The sequence below is a fragment of the Elephas maximus genome, chromosome 7 (assembly GCF_024166365.1).
Source record: "Elephas maximus indicus isolate mEleMax1 chromosome 7, mEleMax1 primary haplotype, whole genome shotgun sequence".
In the NCBI taxonomy this organism is placed as follows: Eukaryota; Metazoa; Chordata; class Mammalia; order Proboscidea; family Elephantidae; genus Elephas; species Elephas maximus.
Window position 1 is genome coordinate 120973218 of NC_064825.1, and position 19004 is coordinate 120992221.

Sequence of the window (19004 nt, forward strand, 5' to 3'; positions counted from 1 at the left end):
TCATGACGTTGCTTATTGGTCCAGTTGTGAGGATTTTTGTTTTCTTTATGTTGAGGCATAATCCATACTGAAGACTGTAGTCTTTGATCTTCATCAGTAAGTGTTTCAAGTCCTCTTCTCTTTCAGCAAGCAAGGATGTGTCATCTGCATAACGCAGGTTGTTAATGAGTTTCCTCCAATCCTGATGCTTGGTTTCTTCTTCATGTAGTCGAGCTTCTTGGATTATTTGCTCAGCATACAGATTGAATAGGTATGGTGGAAGGAAACAATCACGACACACACCTTTTTCTGACTTTAAACCAGACAGTATCCCCTTGTTCTGCTTTAACCACTGCTTCTTGATCTATGTACAGGTTCCTCATGAGCACTATTAAGCATTCTGGAATTCCTGTTCTTCACAGTGTTACCCGTAATTTAGTATGATCCACACAGTCGAATGCCTTCGTATAGTCAATAAAACACAGGTCAACATCCCTCTGGTATTCTCTGCTTTCAGCTGGGATCCATCTGACATCAATAGGGATATCACAATGATATCCCTGGTTCCACGTCCTCTTCCAGTTCCCTGTCAATATACTGCTGCAGCTGCTTTTGAATGATCTGCAAAATTTTACTTGTGTGTGATATTAATGATATTGTTCTAAAATTTCCACATTTGATTGGATCACCTTTCTTGGGAATAGGCATAAATATGGATCTCTTCCAGTCAGTTGGCCAGGTAGCTGTCTTCCAAGTTTCTTGACAGGGATGAGTGAGTACTTCCAGCACTGCATCTCTTTGTTGAAATATCTCAAGTGGTATTCCTTCATTCCTGGAGCCTTGTTTTTTGCCAACGCCTTCAGTGCAGCTTGGACTTCTTCCTTCAGTACCATTGTTTCCTGCTTATATGCTACCTCCTGAAATGGTTGAACATGGATCAATTCTTGTTGGTGTAGTGACTCTGTGCATTCCTTCCATCTTATTTTAATGCTTCCTGCCTTATTTAATGTTTTCCCCATAGGATTCTTCAATATTACAACTCAAGGCTTGAATTTTTTCTTCAGTTCTTTCAGCTTGAGAAGTGCCGAGCATGTTCTTCTTTTTTGGTTTTCTATCTCCAGGTCTTTGCAAATTACGTTACAATACTTTACTTTGTCTTCTCGAGCCACCCTTTGAAGTCTTCTGTTCAACTCTTTTACTTCATCATTTTGCTATTCGCTTTAGCTACTCTGCATTCAAGGGCATGTTTCAAGGTCTCTTCTGACATCCATTGTGGCTTTTTCTTTCTTTCCTGCTGTAATGTCCTTGTAATGGATTGAATTGTGTCTCCCAAAAATATGCGTCAACTTGGTTATGCCGTGTGTGGTTGTCCTCCATTTTGTGATTTTCCTGTGTGTTATAAATCATAATCTCTGCCTGTGGTTCAAAGGATTAGGGTGGGATGTAACATTCTTGCTCAGGTCACCTCCCTGATCCAATGTAAAGGGAGTTTCCTTGGGGGTGTGGCCTGCACCACCTTTTAAAAGGGAAGCAAGCAGAGAGTAGGGAAACCTCATACCACCAAGAAAGCAGGTCGGGGAGCAGAGGAGGTCCTTCGGTCTTTAGGTTGCTGTGCTGAGATGCTCCCAGACCAAGGGAAGACTGATGACAAGGACTTTCCTCCAGAGCCGACAGAGAGAGAAAGCGTTCCCCTGGAGCTGGTGCCCTGAATTCGGACTTTTAGCCTACTGGACTGTGGGAGTATAAATTTCTCTTAGTCAAAGCCATCCACTTGTCATATTTCTGTTATAGCAGCACTAGATGACAAAGACAGTCCTCTTGCTTTCTTCATGTGTGATGATCTGGATGTCATTCCATCACTTCTCTGGTCTTTGGTCATTAGTGTTCAATATGTCGAATCTGTTCTTGAGATTGTCTCTAAATTCAGGTGGGTTATACTCGTGGACTTGTTCTAATTTTCTTCAGTTTCAACTTGAACTTGCATACGAGCAATTGATGGTCTGTTCAGGATTCAGCTCCTGGCCTTGTTCTGAGTGACGATCTTGAGCTTTTCTATCATCTCTTTCCACAGTTGTAGTCAATCGATTCCTGTGTATTCTGTCTGGCCAGATCCATGTGTTTAGTCTCTGTTTATGTTGGTGAAAAAAGGTATTTGCAATGAAGAATTCGTTGGTCTTGCAAAATTCTCTTGTGCAATCTCCTGCATCGTTTCTCTCACCAAGACCATATTTCCCAACTACCAACAATCCTTCTTTGTTTCCAACTTTCACATTCCAATCACCAGTAATTACCAATGCATCCTGATTGTGTGTTTGATCAATTTCAGACTGCAGAAGTTGGTAAAAATCTTCAGTTTCTTCACCTTTGGCCTTAGTGGTCAGTGCGTAAATTTGAATAATAGTCGTATTAACTGATCTGCCTTGTAGGTGAATGGATGTTATCACTGATGGCGTTATACTTCAGGATAGATCTCGAAATGTTCTTTTTGAAGAGTAATGCAACATCATTCCTCTTCAAGTTGTTTTTCACAGCATAATAGACTATATGATTTTCCCATTCAAAATGGCCAATACCAGTCCTTTCAGCTCACTAATGCCTAGAATATCAATGTTTATGCATTCCATTTCATTTTTTAAAAATTTTTATTGTGCTTTAAGTGAAAGTTTACAAATCAAATCAGTCTCTCATATAAAATTTTATACAGGCCTTGCTGTATACTTGTAACTGCTCTCCCCCCTAACGAGATGGCGCACTGCTTCCCTCCACTCTCTATTTTCGTGTCCATTCGGCCAGCTTCTGACCCCCTCTGCCCTCCCATCTCCCCTCCAGACGAGAGATGCCAACATAGTCTCTGTGTCTACTTGATCCAAGAAGCTCACTCTTCACCAGTATCATTTTCTATCCCATTGTACAATCCAATCCCTGTTTGAAGAGTTTGCCTTGGGAGTGGTTCCTGTCTTGGACTAACAGAAGGTCTGAGGACCATGACCACTGGGGTCCATCTAGTGTCAGCCAGACCATTAAGTCTGGTCTTTTTACAAGAATTTGGGGCCTGCATCCCACCGATCTCCTGCTCTCTCAGGGGTTCTCTGTCGTGTTCCCTGTCAGGGCAGTCATCAGTTGTAGCCGGACACCATCTAGTTCTTCTGGTCTCAGGCTCAGGCAGTCTCTGGTTTATGTGGCCCTCCATTTCATTTTTGACGATTTCCAATTTTCCTAGATTCATACTTTGTATATTCCACATTCCAATTATTAATGGATGTTTGCAGCTGTTTGTTGTCATTTTGAGTTTTGCCACATGTGCAAGTTAAGGTCCTGAAAGCTTGACTCCATCCACGTCATTAAGGTCGACTTTACTTTGAGGAGGCAGCTTTTCCCCAGTTGCATTTTGAGTGCTTCCAACCCAAGGCACTTATCAGACGTTGTTCTGCTGCTATTCATAAGGTTATCACTGCCTAATTCTTTTCAGAAGTAGATCACTGGGTTCTTCTTCCTAGTCCGTCTTAGTCTGGAAGCTCAGCTGAAACCTGTTCGCCACAGGTACACTGCTGGTATTTGAATACTGGTGGCATAGCTTCTAGCATCACAGCAACACACAAGCCCCCACAGGATGACAAACTGACAGATGAGTGAGGAATTGCAGAATAGTATTCCATTATATGTGTATACCAATATGTGTTCATCCATTCACTTGGGTTGTTTTGGGTTTTTGGCTCTTACAAACGAGACTGCTGAGAACATTTGTGCACAAGGCTTTGTATGGTCATATGCTTTCATTTTTCTTGGGTAAACATCTTGGAGTGGAATGGCAGGGTCATATAATAGGTATATACTGAACTTTTTAAGAAAACAAAGTAGTTATACAATTTTGCATTCGTAACAGCAGTGTGTACGAGTTCTATTTTTTCCATATGCTAACCCTTAGAAAGATCAGATATTTTTAATTTTAGATATTCTAATAGGTGTGGTTTTAATTTGTACTTCCTTAGTAACTAATGTTGCTGAGCATCTTTTCATATGCTTCTTATGACTATATGCCATTCATGTATTTTCTTTGGTGAAGTGTTTGTTCAAATCTTTAGCACATTTTTTCTTGGTTTGTTTCCTTATTGTTACTTTTATGACTTCTTTGCATATTTTGGATACAAGCCCTTTATCAAATGTGTGATTTGCAAATATTTTCTTCCAGCGTATGGCTTGTTTTATCATGCTTTTTCCAGTGTCTTTTGAAAAGCACAAGTTCTTACTTTTAATGAAGTCTTATTTATCAATATCGTTCTTTTATCAATCATGTCTTGGTGTCCTGTCTAAGAAATTTTTGCTGATTTCAAGGTCACGAAGATTTTTCTCTTATGTCTCCTTGCGGGACAGGGTTTCTCAACAGTGGTATTATTGACATTTGAGCAAATCATTCTTTTTTTGTGGGAATTGTTCTGTGTATTGTAGGATATTCAACAGCATCTCTGGCCTGTGCCTACTAGATGCCTGTAGCACCCACCCCCTCAGATGTGACAACCATTGGTAAATGTCCTCTAGAGTGCAAAATCATCCCTAGTTGAAAAGCACTGTTCTAAAAGTTTTATATTTTTATGTTTAGGTGTAGGGTCAATTTAAATAATTTTTTTATGCGGTGTAAGGTATAGCTCCAAATTTATTTGTGTATGTATGTGAACGTAGTTACTCAATTGTTCCAATGCATTTTTTGGTTTTTCTTTCTCCTCTGAACTGCCTTTGTACCTTTGTCAAATATAAATTCATGATATATGTGTGGTTCTATTTCTGTACTCTCACTTTTGTTCCATTGATTTATGTGTGTATTTTTAACCAATACACACTGTCTTGATTACTATAACTTTGTAATAATTCTTGAAGTCAGATAGTGTAAGCCCTCTAACTTTGTTCTTTTTTTTTTTTTTTCAGAGTTGTTTTGCCTCTGCCATGAGTCCAAATTGACTCAACAGCAACTAGTTGGTTGGTTGGTTAGGTCTTTTGCATTTCATCATGAATTTGAAACCAGCTTGTCATTTTCTACAAAGAAAAAGAAAAGCCTGCTGATATTTTGATTGACATTATGCTGAATCTATAGATCAATATGGACCAAATTTATATCTTAATAATATTGTGATCCTGATCCATGAGCATGTCTGTCCTTCTCTGCCTCAGTCTTCACATAACCATCTTTCTCTGTGTCTCTTATCTTTTATAAAGACACTACTCATGTTAGATTAGGACTCACCCTACTCCAGTATGACCTCGTGTTAATTTAACTGGTAGTACCTTCAAAGACCCTATTTACAAATAAGGTCACGTTCATAGGTACTTGGGGTTAAGACTTCAACATATCTTGGGAGGGTGGGGGCACAATTCAATCCCTAACAAGAAACTTCCTGAAAGTCCCATTCACTCTTTAGCAGAAAATATCAAAGAACAGTTCACATCCCAAGACTTCTTGAACCTTTGCCTCAAAATTCTCGCCTTGTTAGGTGCACTGTTCCTAAGCTGTTATACCGCGAAGTTCACCCATTCCTAACCAAACCCCCACATTAAAACCCATGACCGAAATCAGATTTCAAAGTCTCAATAAATAGCCCAGACTTACCATTCCCCCTTTGCAATGCTACCAAGTTATTGTCCTGTCAAGTTATTGTTCTGCCATACCTTGGTAAACAATAAACTTGGTTTTGCTTTATCAGCAGGTTGTTTTGGTGATATTTTGAGAATCCAGCATTCGACAATCTTGGAGGCCCTAAGCAAGACCTAGTCAGACCTCACCACTGCTGCAGCCCAAGATCCTCCACCTAGAATCATTATATTCCTCTGAGGTCCTTTCACCTCAGGAGCTCTCTGACCTCAAAGGTGGGGAATAACCTTTGCATTAAGTTGAACTCCAGTTTCTTTTGTCGAGCTCCCCAAATGCTGAGTTTGATTGTCCCCAGGAGCAAGGAAAACTTTTTAGGAATCCTTTTGATTAGATGAACAGATTTGAAAAAAAAAAAAACAAAACTTCTATCCTTGGTGAAGATGTGCCTAGAGTCTGCCCATCACAGCAACCATGCAAATTTCTGATTGACAGGGATCTACAGTATCAATCATAAACCCTACTACTGTTGCACAACTTGTCCCTTGGAGTCAACGCGCTACTTAGGTTGTGGGTGTCTCTAATAACTCTCAGGCATTCCTCATGTCCTGGCCCATAACAGCCACCCTGAATCTTTCTTTAATCAAGGCACATTCTTTCTTCTCTGTGATGCCACATGTGCCAATCTGATAGGGAAAGATCTACTGTGCAAATTGAATTGCCAGATTAAATGTTATCCTGTGGTCTCTTCCTCGAAATCCCTATAAAAAACCAAAACCAAACCCATTGCCCTTGAGTTGAATACCCATAAACCAAAAAAAAAAAAAAAAGGGAGGGGGCAGGTGGCAACGTGGTTTATTCATGAGATCATAGCTGATTTGCATATTGATTTGTTGGTATCCTTGTGTCTAAATCAGACCCTTATTGAAGATCTTAAGGAGGTGTCAAACTTTTGTGGGTGAACATTTCTATGGTATAGGCAAGGTTACTAATGTTCAGATCCGTCCATCTAAACCTTTACCCGAATTCACACAATATTCTCTTAAACCAGAAGCTAAAGAAGGACTTACACCAATGGAGAAAGGACTCATTATACCTTGCACCAGTCCTTGTAACACCCCTTTCCTCCCAGTCAAAATAACTTCATGAATTTCGTTAGTCACTAACATCACGTTAGCCATAGTTGGTTCTCCAGCACTTGAGTTGATGGAAACTGAGTTTCCAGAGCTGCAAAACTGGGAACAAGACCTCAAGCCTACAGTATTGCTGAGCAGCTGCATGACTTTTCTTTGACCACATGCCCTTTGTCCCATCCATGCATGGTACCCACCACCTCACTCTGCTAATGGCCCCCAACACATCCACCTTTAGTTCGTCTCTAATAAAATTCTGTTCTCTGCTTATTCATTCACATGGTCAAGAGATACTTACTGACTGCCAAGTATATGTCAAGCATTGTCCAAGGTACAGTTACCTGCAATTACGGATCTTACACACTATTTGCTCATTGGCGTTGAGTCAATGCTGACTCATAGTGACCCTATAGGACAGAGTAGAACTGTCCCATAGGATTTCCAAGGCTGTAATCTTTACAGAGAAAACACTGGTGGTGTAGTGGTTAAGAGCTATGGCTGCAAACCAAAAGGTCAGCAGTTCAAATCCACCAGGCACTCCTTGGAAACTCTATGGGGCAGTTCTACACTGTCCTATAGGGTCGCTATGAGTCAGAATAGACTTGATGGCAATGGGTTTAATCTTTACAGAAAGCAGACTACCACATCTTTCTCCCACAGGGTGGCTGGTGGGTTCCGACTCCGGACCTTTAGGTTAGCAGCTGAGCGCTTAACCACTGCACCACCAAGACTCCTTAGGAGTAGAAAAACAAAAAAACAAAACAAAAACTTGAAGTGGTGATAAGTGGCCAAGAGTCGGAATCGACTCCATGGTGAGGGGGTTGATTTGGTTTTATAAGTATTATGAAGTAAATAAATCAGAGTTGTCAGATAGGGAGTGACTGGGAAGCTAACAGAATGTTCAGGGAAGGCTTCTCTGAGGAGGTGACATTTGGTCTGAGACCTGAATGAAGAGAAGGAACTGCCCAAGTGAAGTTCTGGGGAAACCACGTTCCAGGCAGAGGGAATCCTCAGAAGTAGTCTAAGGCGGGAATGAATTTGACATGTCTGAAGAACAGAAAGGATAAGTGGCCTGAGTATACTGAATGTCTGGAAGAGTCACCTAGTCCTATCTTACTGATTCCGCCAGGTGCCTCAAATGCCCCCTCTTCTTTCTGGCTCTTTCAGTCCTGCCCAAGTTTTGTTTCCCCTTGTTTAGCATCCTAGCACAAATTGATGGTATGCTTAATAAGCCCAGGCACCATGTAAGAGCTTTAAATATATTATCTCCCTTAAAGCTGGCCACATTCCTATTAAACCGGCAACATTAGCACCACGTTTTACTGTTAAGAAAGTGAAGGCATCCGAGGTTCGTTTTCCTAAGTTCTGCTAGCATTAAGCACACCATCAATTTGCCCTATGGTGCTAAAGCCTGCGGTATGCTGCGCAGTCATCGGACTCCGGAAACCTGTCAATATTTCTTCACTCCTTTCCTGGGCTAGTGGAAAAATCTCCTCCTGGGTCTTTCGCATCCAGATTTTTCTGGAAGCACCAAGCAAGGTCAGGTCTCACTCTGGAGCTACCTGAGGCTTCCCCAGTTGTCCAAAGACCTGAAGACTCCAGAGGGACAGCGGTGGGGAGATTGATTGGTGAAAGCCCTTGGCGGCAAGAGGGTTGGCGGGAGTGAAAGGGGAAGTCAAGCAGCCGCCCGCCCCTCAGTGTTTCCCTAAACGCCTAGCACCCGCCTTCCCACCCAATCAGGGCTAACCTGGGAGCGCCCCATTGGCCGAACCGGCTGTCTAGGCGGAGCCCCGAACCTCTGCTTTTTTCAATAAGCACCGAGCCACTTTGGGCGCTGGGTAGGAGTCCAGGTGGGCTGGCGCGAACTACAGGTGAGAGGGCAGGGGCGCTCCGGGGCTCCGACCAGCGGGTGTGCGGGTGCTCGGAGCCCACCGGGGCTGAGAGGTGAAGGGGCGTCGGGCGGGGGCGAAGCCAGGACGGCGCCGTCCACGTGGGGGCCCGGGAGCTCTCCGAGTTGATCTCAGTGGCTACTGTTTGTCCCCACAGCGGAGTGGGGGGATTGGGTGAGGCCTGAGGTCAAGTTTCAATTCCTGTCCCTAAATAGCCCGGCTCAGCGCGCGCCGAGGTGTGTGTGTGTGTGTGTGTGTGTGTGTGTGTGTGTGTGTCAGCGCGCCCCCGTGTGTGTGTGTGAGCGCGCGCCCGTGGGTGTGGGTGTGGGTGTGGGTGTGGGTGTGGGTGTGGGTGTGGGTGTGGGTGTGGGTGTGGGTGTGGGTGTGGGTGTGGGTGTGGGTCTGCGCGCGCACCGTCTGTGCTGGAGATGAGACCGAGAGCAGGATGTTTTGTTTCAGCCCTTTACTGTATGTAAGACTTGGCGCAAGTGCTTTAGGCCAGCAGAACCTGGACTTCTCAAAGTACTAATAGACCGGAGGAGGCCAGCTAAGGGCACTTCTCATTTCCATATAACATGGCTCAGTCTGGATACAGCAACCTGGTTTGGGAGTGGGATATTGGAGTGTTTTCGTACCCTCTTGCCCCTTTCTACTATGATTGCTTAAATTCATCCCAGTGAATTGCAAAATTCATCTTTCCATCTGCCCACTTCGTATACCTTTTTGGGTTCATGTTTATTAATAATTACTCACGGCATAATAATCACATCTAGATCCTCTCTCAGATTCTAAGGATGAGCCATCATCACCAGACACACTGAACTCCCAAACTCTGCTAGTTGTTGGGCAATAAATTCCTGTCTTCAAGAATCTACAACGTGGCCCAGCTCCTCAGTTATGTGCTAGTTATTGTTCTAAAGGCTTTACATGTATGTTTTTAATTGTGGCACGTATATATTTAACAAAAACTTGCATTTTATTGTTTATCTTCATGACATCCAAGGTTGGTTCTATCATGTCTTCTATCTTAACAAAAAAACCAAGCTTGTTGCCCGGGCATCGATTCCGACTCACAGAGTAGAACTGCTCCGTAGGGTTTTCCTGCCTGTAACCTTTATGGAAGCAGATTCCCAGGCCTTTCTTCCTCAGAGCCACTGGAAGAGTTTGAGCCAGTAATGTTTATGTTAGTAGTTGAGTACAAACCATTTGCACCCCCCAGGGAACTTACTCCCATCTTAGAGGTGAGGAAAATGAGACAGAGAGTAGTTAAGTAATATGCCCAAGGCCATGCAGCTGGTAAATGATGTTTGAACCCAGATATTTGAACCCGGGTGGTCTTATAAAAACTGACATTGGTATGTTATTGTTGTTAGCTGCAGTTGGGTTGGCCCCCCCGACTCATGGTGACCCCATGCACAACAGGATTGGATCATTGTGATCCATGGGGTTTTTATCGGCGGATTTTTTCAGAAGTAGATCACCACGCCTTTGATACGAGGTCCCTCCTTTTCGGTTAGCAGCTGAGCGCTTTAACCGCTTGCACTCTGTGGGGCTCCCTGCTCTGTAAAGGGAGATTTTATTGTTGGAGTGATTACGGTTGGTGGATAAACTATCCACTTCCTATACTAACATCAGTGTATACGGTGAGGCTAGAGGAGGGCTAGAACTGAAGGAGAAAGGTGGGACATGGGACCCCAGTTAATCTTATTTACACAATAATTACAACTACAAAGACACCACTGTGACTCGAACCTTTTTGAAATTATCGTTTCAGCTGAACCATCTATTCATCTTCAAGCCATCATGAGCTGTAAGAAGCGCAGGTCACAGAAGGTCCCATTGGATGAAAAGAGTAATAGGAAGATTGATCAGTATTTCCCTCGGGTATGTTTGTACCTACTATTCATGAAATATAGTACACCAAAATTAGACGTAACTGGGCTTTTCAGTTCTTCCTGCCAAGAAATTACCTTATTGGATATTGGAAATATCAAACATGTTAAAACCTTTCTAATTCATTTTATTCTTTTTTTTGGTGGAAGGAGAGTTGTAGCCAATATTTTGACCATATCAAAGCAGCCTTTAATGAAAAGCTGTTGTAACACTTCTGAACAAAAAATCAAATACAATGTAAAATACAATGTATTAGAGTAAACTACAGAGTAAAAACAACAAAATTAATATTATTTTGTAGCATGAAAATATATGCCATTCCAAATATCATTGATCTATTCAATCATGGAAACCCTGATGGCATAGTGGTTAAGAGCTATGGCTGCTAACCAGAAGGTCAGCAGTTCAAATCCACCAGGTGCTCCTTGGAAACCCTGTGGGGCATGCCCGTTCTGCTCTGTCCTGTAGGGTCACTATGAGTCAGAATTGACTCATTGGCAGTGGGTTTGGTTTTGGTTTGTTTTATTCAGCCATAATAGTAACTTACATTTATATAGTGCTTTACAGTTTATAAAACAATTTTTGATATGTTTTTCTATCCCCAATTCATGAATGAGGAGGTGAGAGGATAAGGGGAGTTGTTGCTTAAGGCAATAGTGGCTTGAAGAATTGGTTTTAAGTTTATTGACGTTAAGTTAGGACTCTCCACTAACTGGGCTCCCTCACCATACCAAACTATCATCCTTTCTTTAAAAAAAAAGTCTAAAATAAATCCTCCTTCATTTTATAAAGAAGAAGGCTGAGAGGTGGTAAGCATTTAGAAATGCAAGGTAAAAGCCTTTAACTTGTTTTCTTTTCTCCTTGCTCTAGAAAACTAGAACATCCAAGAACCTAGAAAATCCAGGACAAGCCTGGCTCTGTTTTTCTCTGTCTTACTCATGACGTGAGTCCTAATAGTGTAGTGGTTAAAAGCTCATCTGCTAACCAAAAGGTTGAGAGTTTGAATCTACCAGCTGCTCCTTGGGAACCCTATGGGGCAGTTCTACTCTGTCCTATAGAGTTGCTGTGAGTTCGAATCGACTTGGTGGCAGTGGGTTTGGTTTGGTTTTTTACTCATGACATAACAAGTTAATAAGATACAACCCTGCTTCCACTTTTGAAAGTGTCTATACCCAACCAAAAATCCTTTGAATAAGTGGAAGCCCCTGGTGTTCCTTTTATTTATTTATTTATCTTGGTCCAGAATATTATTGTTGTTGTTAGTGCTGTCTGGTCAATTTTCAATTCATAGTGACTCCATGTGACAGAACTGCCCCACAGGGTTTCCTAGGCTATAATCTTCACAGGAGCAGATAGCCAGGTCTTTTCCTCCATGGAGCAGCTGGGTGGGTTCAAACTGACAACCTTTCCATTAGCAGCCAAGCACTTAACCATTACACCAGCTGCCAGGGCTCCTTTCTAGAATGTTATTTTGTGCCATCGAATCAACTCTGACTCATAGCAACCCTGTAGGACAGAGTAGAACTGCCCCATAGGGTTTCCAAGGCTCTAAATCTTTATGGAAGCAAATTGCCATCTTTTTCCTGCAGAGCAGCTGGTGGGTTTGAACCACCAACCTTTCGGTTAACAGCTGAGTGCTTAACCGCTGCACCACCAGGGCTCCTTCCTTTTATTAGTACTAATAATAAAAGAAGGAAAACAAAGGTTAAACAAAAGTTGTCCTACTGTGGGCTAGTCATTGGGCTAGGCATCGTCACGTATGATGTTCTATTTAATCTTTACAATCCTGGTATTGTTAGGCCTATTGCCAGTAAGTGGCATTGCTGGCATTTGAACCCACGTCTGTTGACACCCATGCTATGATGGATATGATGGGGAAAAAATGTACCTTTTAGATACAAGAATCAGATGCTCTCAGTTTTCATTGAGTTTCTGCTATTTGTTTAATCCTCCTCATTTAATTCATCCCTTCTCCCCCTCTGCCCCGATATTTAAGGTAATGCTCTGTAAAAATGGGAATGAAGCATTTAAATTTATAAAAAGAATTTACAGTGTGATGGAAAAAATACTGGACTAAATACTGGAGTTCTTATACCCATTTCATTCAGTTGTTACTATGTGTCCATAGGGAAGGTACTTATAAGAAGAACTTTCTGTGCCTCAGTTTCTCCATCCAAAAGATACAAAACCAAAAAAACCATACCCATTGCCATCGAATCAATTCCGACTCATAGTAACCCTGTATAGAGAGGCCATATTTGCTCCTCTTCAGTTGATAGGATTTAGGGATGAGTTGATATAATAGGTGAAATAATTTAAGTTCTTTTTCTGATAAATGCTAAGTGAATAAAGGTATTTATTATGAGAAATAACTATATTATGACCACATGATTAACTAGTGGTTTAGTTTAATGTTTAACTAATGATTATTTAACACTTACTACCTAATAATAAATCATGGTAACTTTCATGCTGAATTTGGAATTTTAAGAACAGAATTTTGGGTGAAGCTATCACTGTGCCTGGAAAATCTAAAATTTATATAGCTGAAAATATTAAACAAGACCTGATAGGACACTATAAAAGAGGTGGTAGACTTCTAAGCATCTCAGTTTTTGATGCATTTGCAAAAAAGATGTGTTTCTTCCATCATATTTCCCAGAAAAATACTCCAGTATGGTGGTATTAACAGTTTATCTGACAGATGTGACAGGAAGCTCAGCTTATATTTTGGATCCCAAGTCAATTCTGTTCACTGGCCTGTTGAGATTGGTTCTGAGTTTCCCATAGAAATTTTGTGAATTGAATACTAAAAAGAAAGTAAAAGACTAGCATTGCATTCAGAGTTTTAAAGTATTTAACTTATTTATTTTTAGGTCACTAAAGAACAAGAGAATAATTCCAACATTCTTCAAATGAAGACGGGCTTGAAGACTGGCTCTAGAAAATGTCTAAGAGATATAACTAACACCCAGGCTCAAAGATCCAAGTCACCTCAGGGAAATCCAAAAGACCAGGCCACTCCTCCAAATAAGACAATTACTATTACCTTGGATGTAAACCACAGGGACAATGAAAATAGGAGACATAAGCTCACGTATAGTGAGAGAGATAGCTTATATGTGGCACTCAATACTCTTGAGGCTTTCAAAAAAGAGATGGAGACTCAGCAAGGCAAAGAAGTGCTGGTACGTGGCAAAGAAGGAATTGAAGGGTACATAAACCTTGGGATGCCCCTCCAGTGTATTCCTGAAATGTCCCACCTGGAAATTACATTTGTTCCAGGAAGAAGTAAACAAGGTAACCAGATACTTCGTCAGTATGACAAAACAGTGTCTACTGACTGTGTCAAATTTTATATTTATGCAATTGGGAAGGAGACAAAAAGAATTGTTAAACACAAAAGACTTCACAAAAAAGGGTTCAAACTCTGCGTCTATGCTTTCAAAGGAGAAACGATCAAGGACGCGCTGTGCAAGGATGGCAGGTTTCTTTCCTTTCTGGAGAATGATGATTGGAAACTTATTGAGAACTTGGACACTGTTTTAGAAAGCACACTGCCAGTTGATGACTTCGAGGGCAAGCTCTTTGAGGTTGAAGTTAAGAAGAGAACAAGCCCAAGGGCAACAACCTCTCAGAATTCTGAGTCACAGCAAAGACACACCATTATGCTGAGACCATACATTGTGGACCAGTATCCCAGCTTGGAAAGACAAAGTGAAAAAATCAGAGAAGACTTCCAGAAAGAAAGAAAGAAGAAAAAGTCATTGCTTAGCTTTCATAAAGAAAACTTTGGGAAACTAGTCATCAACTCTACCACGATGAAAGAACACAAAGATTTTTCTCATTTTGGTCAGTCAGTTGGGTACATATCCTGGGACAACAACGGAAACAAAGGTTCTGCCACCTGCTTTGTTTTTAGAGGGCGCCATGTTCTTACTTGTCGGCATGTAATAAATTTAATTGTAGGAGAAGGAGTGGAGTCAAGTAAGTGGGCAGACATAATTAGTCAATGTGCAAGGGTGACATTTGCTTATGAAGAGTCCAAAGACCAAGAAAAGAACTGCTTTTTCTTTGAATCTCGGTTTGAGGTATCTGATGTAACTCTTGATTATGCTGTTCTACAACTGAGGGAAAATGGACAACCAGTGCCTGTGGGACTCTATGATAGAATTTCTCCTGTACCACTTAATGGGTTGTTACATATTATTGGCCATCCAGATGGAAAGGTCAAGTCAACTGATAATTGCCTTGTGATCCCTCTGGGTCAGCGAGAAAAAAAATGTCAGGAACATATTCAAGCTAGAAAAGCAGAGGGTTGCGATCCACATGTTTATATGCACACTGAGAAAAGCTTCAAGGAAATAGTTGGCAACCCTGATGTGATTACCTATGACACCACTTTTTATTTTGGGTCTTCTGGTTCCCCAGTGTTTGATTCAAAATTTTCCTTAGTGGCCATGCATACTGCTGGCTACCCTTACAAGTACCAAAATGGGTTTTCCAGTCTCATTGAGTTTGGTACTACTATGGTAGCCATCCTCCATGATATTAAACAAAATCATGGAATGTGGTATCAGGCAGAATGTATAGATCAGCAGGATGTAGAAATGGTGAGTGATGAGGATTAAGGACTAGTGAGAACTCAGTCTATTTACTAGCTTTAAGGAGTTGCCTATGGAGTTGTTATTTCATAGTTAATGACGATAGCTTTCTAAATCCAAAATGGTCAGTTTCATCAAAAATAATAGTAATTAGTATTATTGACCACTTTGTATGTGCCAGGCATTTTTGTAAGCACGTGAAGAAATTAATCCTCAAAACTCTATGTCAGTTCTGACTCATAGCGACCCTATGTACAACAGAACTAAACACTGCCCTTTCCTGCACCATCCTTACAATTGTTTTTATGCTTGAGCCTATGGCTGCAGCCACTGTGTCAATCCATCTCACTAAGGGTCTTCCTCTTTTCTGCTGACCCTGTACTTTACCAAGCATGATGTCCTTCTCCAGGGACTTATCCCTCCTGACAACATGTCCAAAGTATGTAAGACGCAGTCTCGCCATCCTTGCTTCTAAGGAGCATTCTGGTTGTACTTCTTCCAAAACAGATTTGTTCGTTTTTTTGGCAGTCCTTGGTATATTCAATATTCTTCGCCAACACCACAATTCAAAGACGTCAGTTCTTTGGTCTTGCTTATTCATTGTCCAGCTTTCACATGCATATGATGTGATTGAAAATGCTATGGCTTGGGTCAGGCGCACCTTGGTTTTCAAGGTAATATCTTTGCTTTTCAACACTTTAAAGAGGTCCTTTGTAGCAGATTTGCCCAATGCAACGTGTCTTTTGATTTCTTGACTGCTGCTTTCATGGATGTTGATTGTAGATCCAAGTAAAATGAAATCCTTGAGAACTTCTATCTTTTCTCTGTTTGTCATGATGTTGCTTATTGGTCCAGATGTGAGGATTTTTGTTTTCTTTATGTTGAGGTGTAACCCATACTGAAGGCTGTGGTCTTTGATCTTCATTAGTAAGTGCTTCAAGTCCTCTTCACTTTCAGCAAACAAGGTTGTGTCATCTGCATAACGCAGGTTGTTAATGAGTCTTCCTCCAATCGTAATGCTTGGTTCTTCTTTATATAGTCCAGCTTCTCGGACTCTATGAGGTATCCTTATTTTAAAGTCAAGCAATGTAAAGGATGATAAACCAAAACCCCTTGCTGTTGAGTTGATTCCAACTCGTGGCAATCCTGTGTGCTATGGGGAAGAACTGCTCCATAGGGTTTTCTTGGCTATAATCCTTACAGAAGATCGCTAGGCCTTTCTTCTGCAGCACTGCTGGGTGGGTTTGAACTACCAACCTGTAAGTTGATAGATGAACGCAAACTGTTTGCACCACTCAGGTACCTAAGGGGTGATAAGATTAATAATCAGTTTTATGATGCTAAAAGCAGGGTAAACATTGATTTTTTTTTTTTTCCGTCTTCTATATCTTCTCCCAAATTCAGTGCTTGAAGCCAGGATCCAAGACATGTTCATCTCATTATCTCTAATGTTTGCCACATAGAAAGTAAGTGCTCACAAAATGTAAGGGTGAATTGGGAGCAAAACTTGACGGCTACAGGTGATCTTACCTGGTGAGCTAAAAACTTGGTTAGAAATCATCTCAAAGTCTTTCAGCATTTCCGAAGTCCTCATATTATTAAAATTATCAGGATATATGTGTCCTGAAATTAAGAGAATAATAACCACTCTAGATTTATAGGCTTTTAGGGCAAGGAGGAGATCTTAAAGATAATATTACTGATAGAAGAATTAGTGTTTAAATATACTTATTCATTTTTTTGACAATAGACTTTACTTTTTAGAATGGTGTTAGATTTATAGAAAAATTAGCAGATAGTACAGAGAGTTGCCATATCCCACCACTTCCCCTATACGTAGTTTCCCGTTACTGACATCTTACTTTAGTGTGGTATATTTGTCACAATAATCAATTAATATTGATACTTTATTAACTTTATTATTTCAGATTTCCTTAGTTTTTGGTTCCAGGATCCCATTCAGGACTCCACATTATATTTAATTGTTGTCATGGCTCTTGAGGCTCCACTTAGCTGTGCCAGTTTCTCAGACTTCCCTGGTTTTTGATAACCTTGACAGGTAGAAGCAGTCCTGCTCAGGTATTTTGCAGAATGCCCCTCGGTTAGGGTTTGTCTGATGTTTTTCTCATGATTAGACTGGCATTTTGGGTTCTTGGAGGAAATCACAGAAGTAAAGTGCCATTTTCATCATCTACCAAGGGTACCTGCTACTAACATGATCTATCACTCTTAATGTTGACTTTGATCCCCTGGCTGAAGTAGTATTTGTCAGGTTTCTCCACTGTAATGCTACTTTTCTCCCCATTTGCATACTCCACTTTTTGGAAGGAAATCACCATGCGTAGCCCACACTTAACTGTAAAAAACTGCCAAGCTGTCATCCAAAGTGGTTGTATTATTTTTGCATTCCCACCAGCAATGAATGAGTGTTGCTGTTGTTCCACGTCCTTGTCAGCTTTTGATATTGTCAGTTTTTTGGATTTTAGGAATACTAATAATATTGCAACTCCTGGGATTTTTTTTAGGGAGTTATGAACTTTATTAATGAAATTAGGGCTGTCTTAGATGATCTAGGATATGTATGTATACCTAGCAATAGTAGAGTATCAGCCTAGATTCAGTCAGGAAAATTGGGCCACTAAAAATGTTAAAGGAATAAGGTATTTAATATAGGAATTGGGGGCTTATATGAGTGTGAGAGCAAAGATCTGTAAGGCTGCAGACAGAGGTGTCGGCCTAAAGCACTGGAAAAGAGAAAGAAGGTGACTGGTTGTGGGGAAGCCTGAGAAGCTGCCATGTCTTGTCACCATGATGGTGAAGTACTAACATACAGAATGGTTACAGAGTCGCTGCTGTCATACGCTACCTACTATTACAAAGTCCTGTCTGACGGCCATGACCTTCCAGAAACCAATGATCACTGCTTCATTTCCACCTTCCAGATTTCTTATGAGTCTTTTCATTGGCAAACCCTAACCCAGAGCATACAAGAATTCTGGGAAAAATAGTTCCCAGTTTTATAAAGAAGTGGTGGCATTATAAAATTGACAGCAAATAATCAGTACACACCCACACATGCAATAGATACTCATATGTATACTCATGAGTTATCCCTATCGATCAGGTTGTAATGCAGTGAGTACCATAACATGTATCTCACAACTTTAATTGATTAAGATGTCAAGTCAGCTGTACTTTGACTTTGTCCTGCAAATAAATTGTGATATAAACAAATCCTGTCACCAGGCATTTTTGTTCACCTGCAGTGTTCTGCCATGTTTAATATCTGATGTCATCATAGAGAAATATCAGGTAAAAATCAGGCTAAAATTAGACACAGGTAGGAAGAAAAAAGTTTCTGTTTCCATTGATCTTTGATATAGCTCACCTCTTTCCTGCCTTCACTGTTTTTGGCTTGGGAATCCCCAGTGAACTCACAAAAGCTTTAAACATGGCCTTTCTCTCATTTCTACCATTGTTTCTTTCCAAAAATATTCATTTCTTTATTTTCTTCTTTTCCATCTTTCACACTGAAACACAAACTCTTGCATTCTGTCACACCCTTTCCCTGGTCCCTTTGGAGCCAACCTGAAAGAATTTGAATTTTAGATTGTGAAAACTAAAGGTCCCAGTAGTATTCCCAGTATGCCTTGGGCAAGTTAACTAAACTTGAGCCTTGATTTCTCATCTGCGATAATTTTTAGCATGTTTTAAGCACTGTTTTAACTATATATGCCCACTGAGGCATCACACTGGCCCTATGAAGTAGGTAATTTTATTATCCCTATTTTACTGATGAGGAGACAGGCACAGAGCAGTTAAGGAACCTGACCAAGGCTGTACAGCTAGTGAAAGCCAGAGTATGAACCCCAGGCAATCAAGATAAAACAACAACAACAAAAACAAACCCAAACCCGTTGCCATCGAG

General features: G+C 40.9%; 1 protein-coding gene across 1 annotated transcript; it reads left to right on the forward strand.

Annotated features, from left to right (window-relative positions):
* The first annotated feature begins 8494 nt into the window (after positions 1 to 8494).
* FAM111A (FAM111 trypsin like peptidase A) lies at positions 8495 to 18282 on the forward strand. Its single transcript, XM_049892045.1, has 3 exons — positions 8495 to 8561; positions 10354 to 10463; positions 13349 to 18282. The coding sequence occupies exons 2-3, from the start codon at positions 10383 to 10385 to the stop codon at positions 15101 to 15103; spliced, it is 1836 nt and encodes a 611-aa protein (XP_049748002.1). The 5' UTR covers positions 8495 to 8561; positions 10354 to 10382; the 3' UTR covers positions 15104 to 18282.
* Positions 18283 to 19004: the final 722 nt, after the last annotated feature.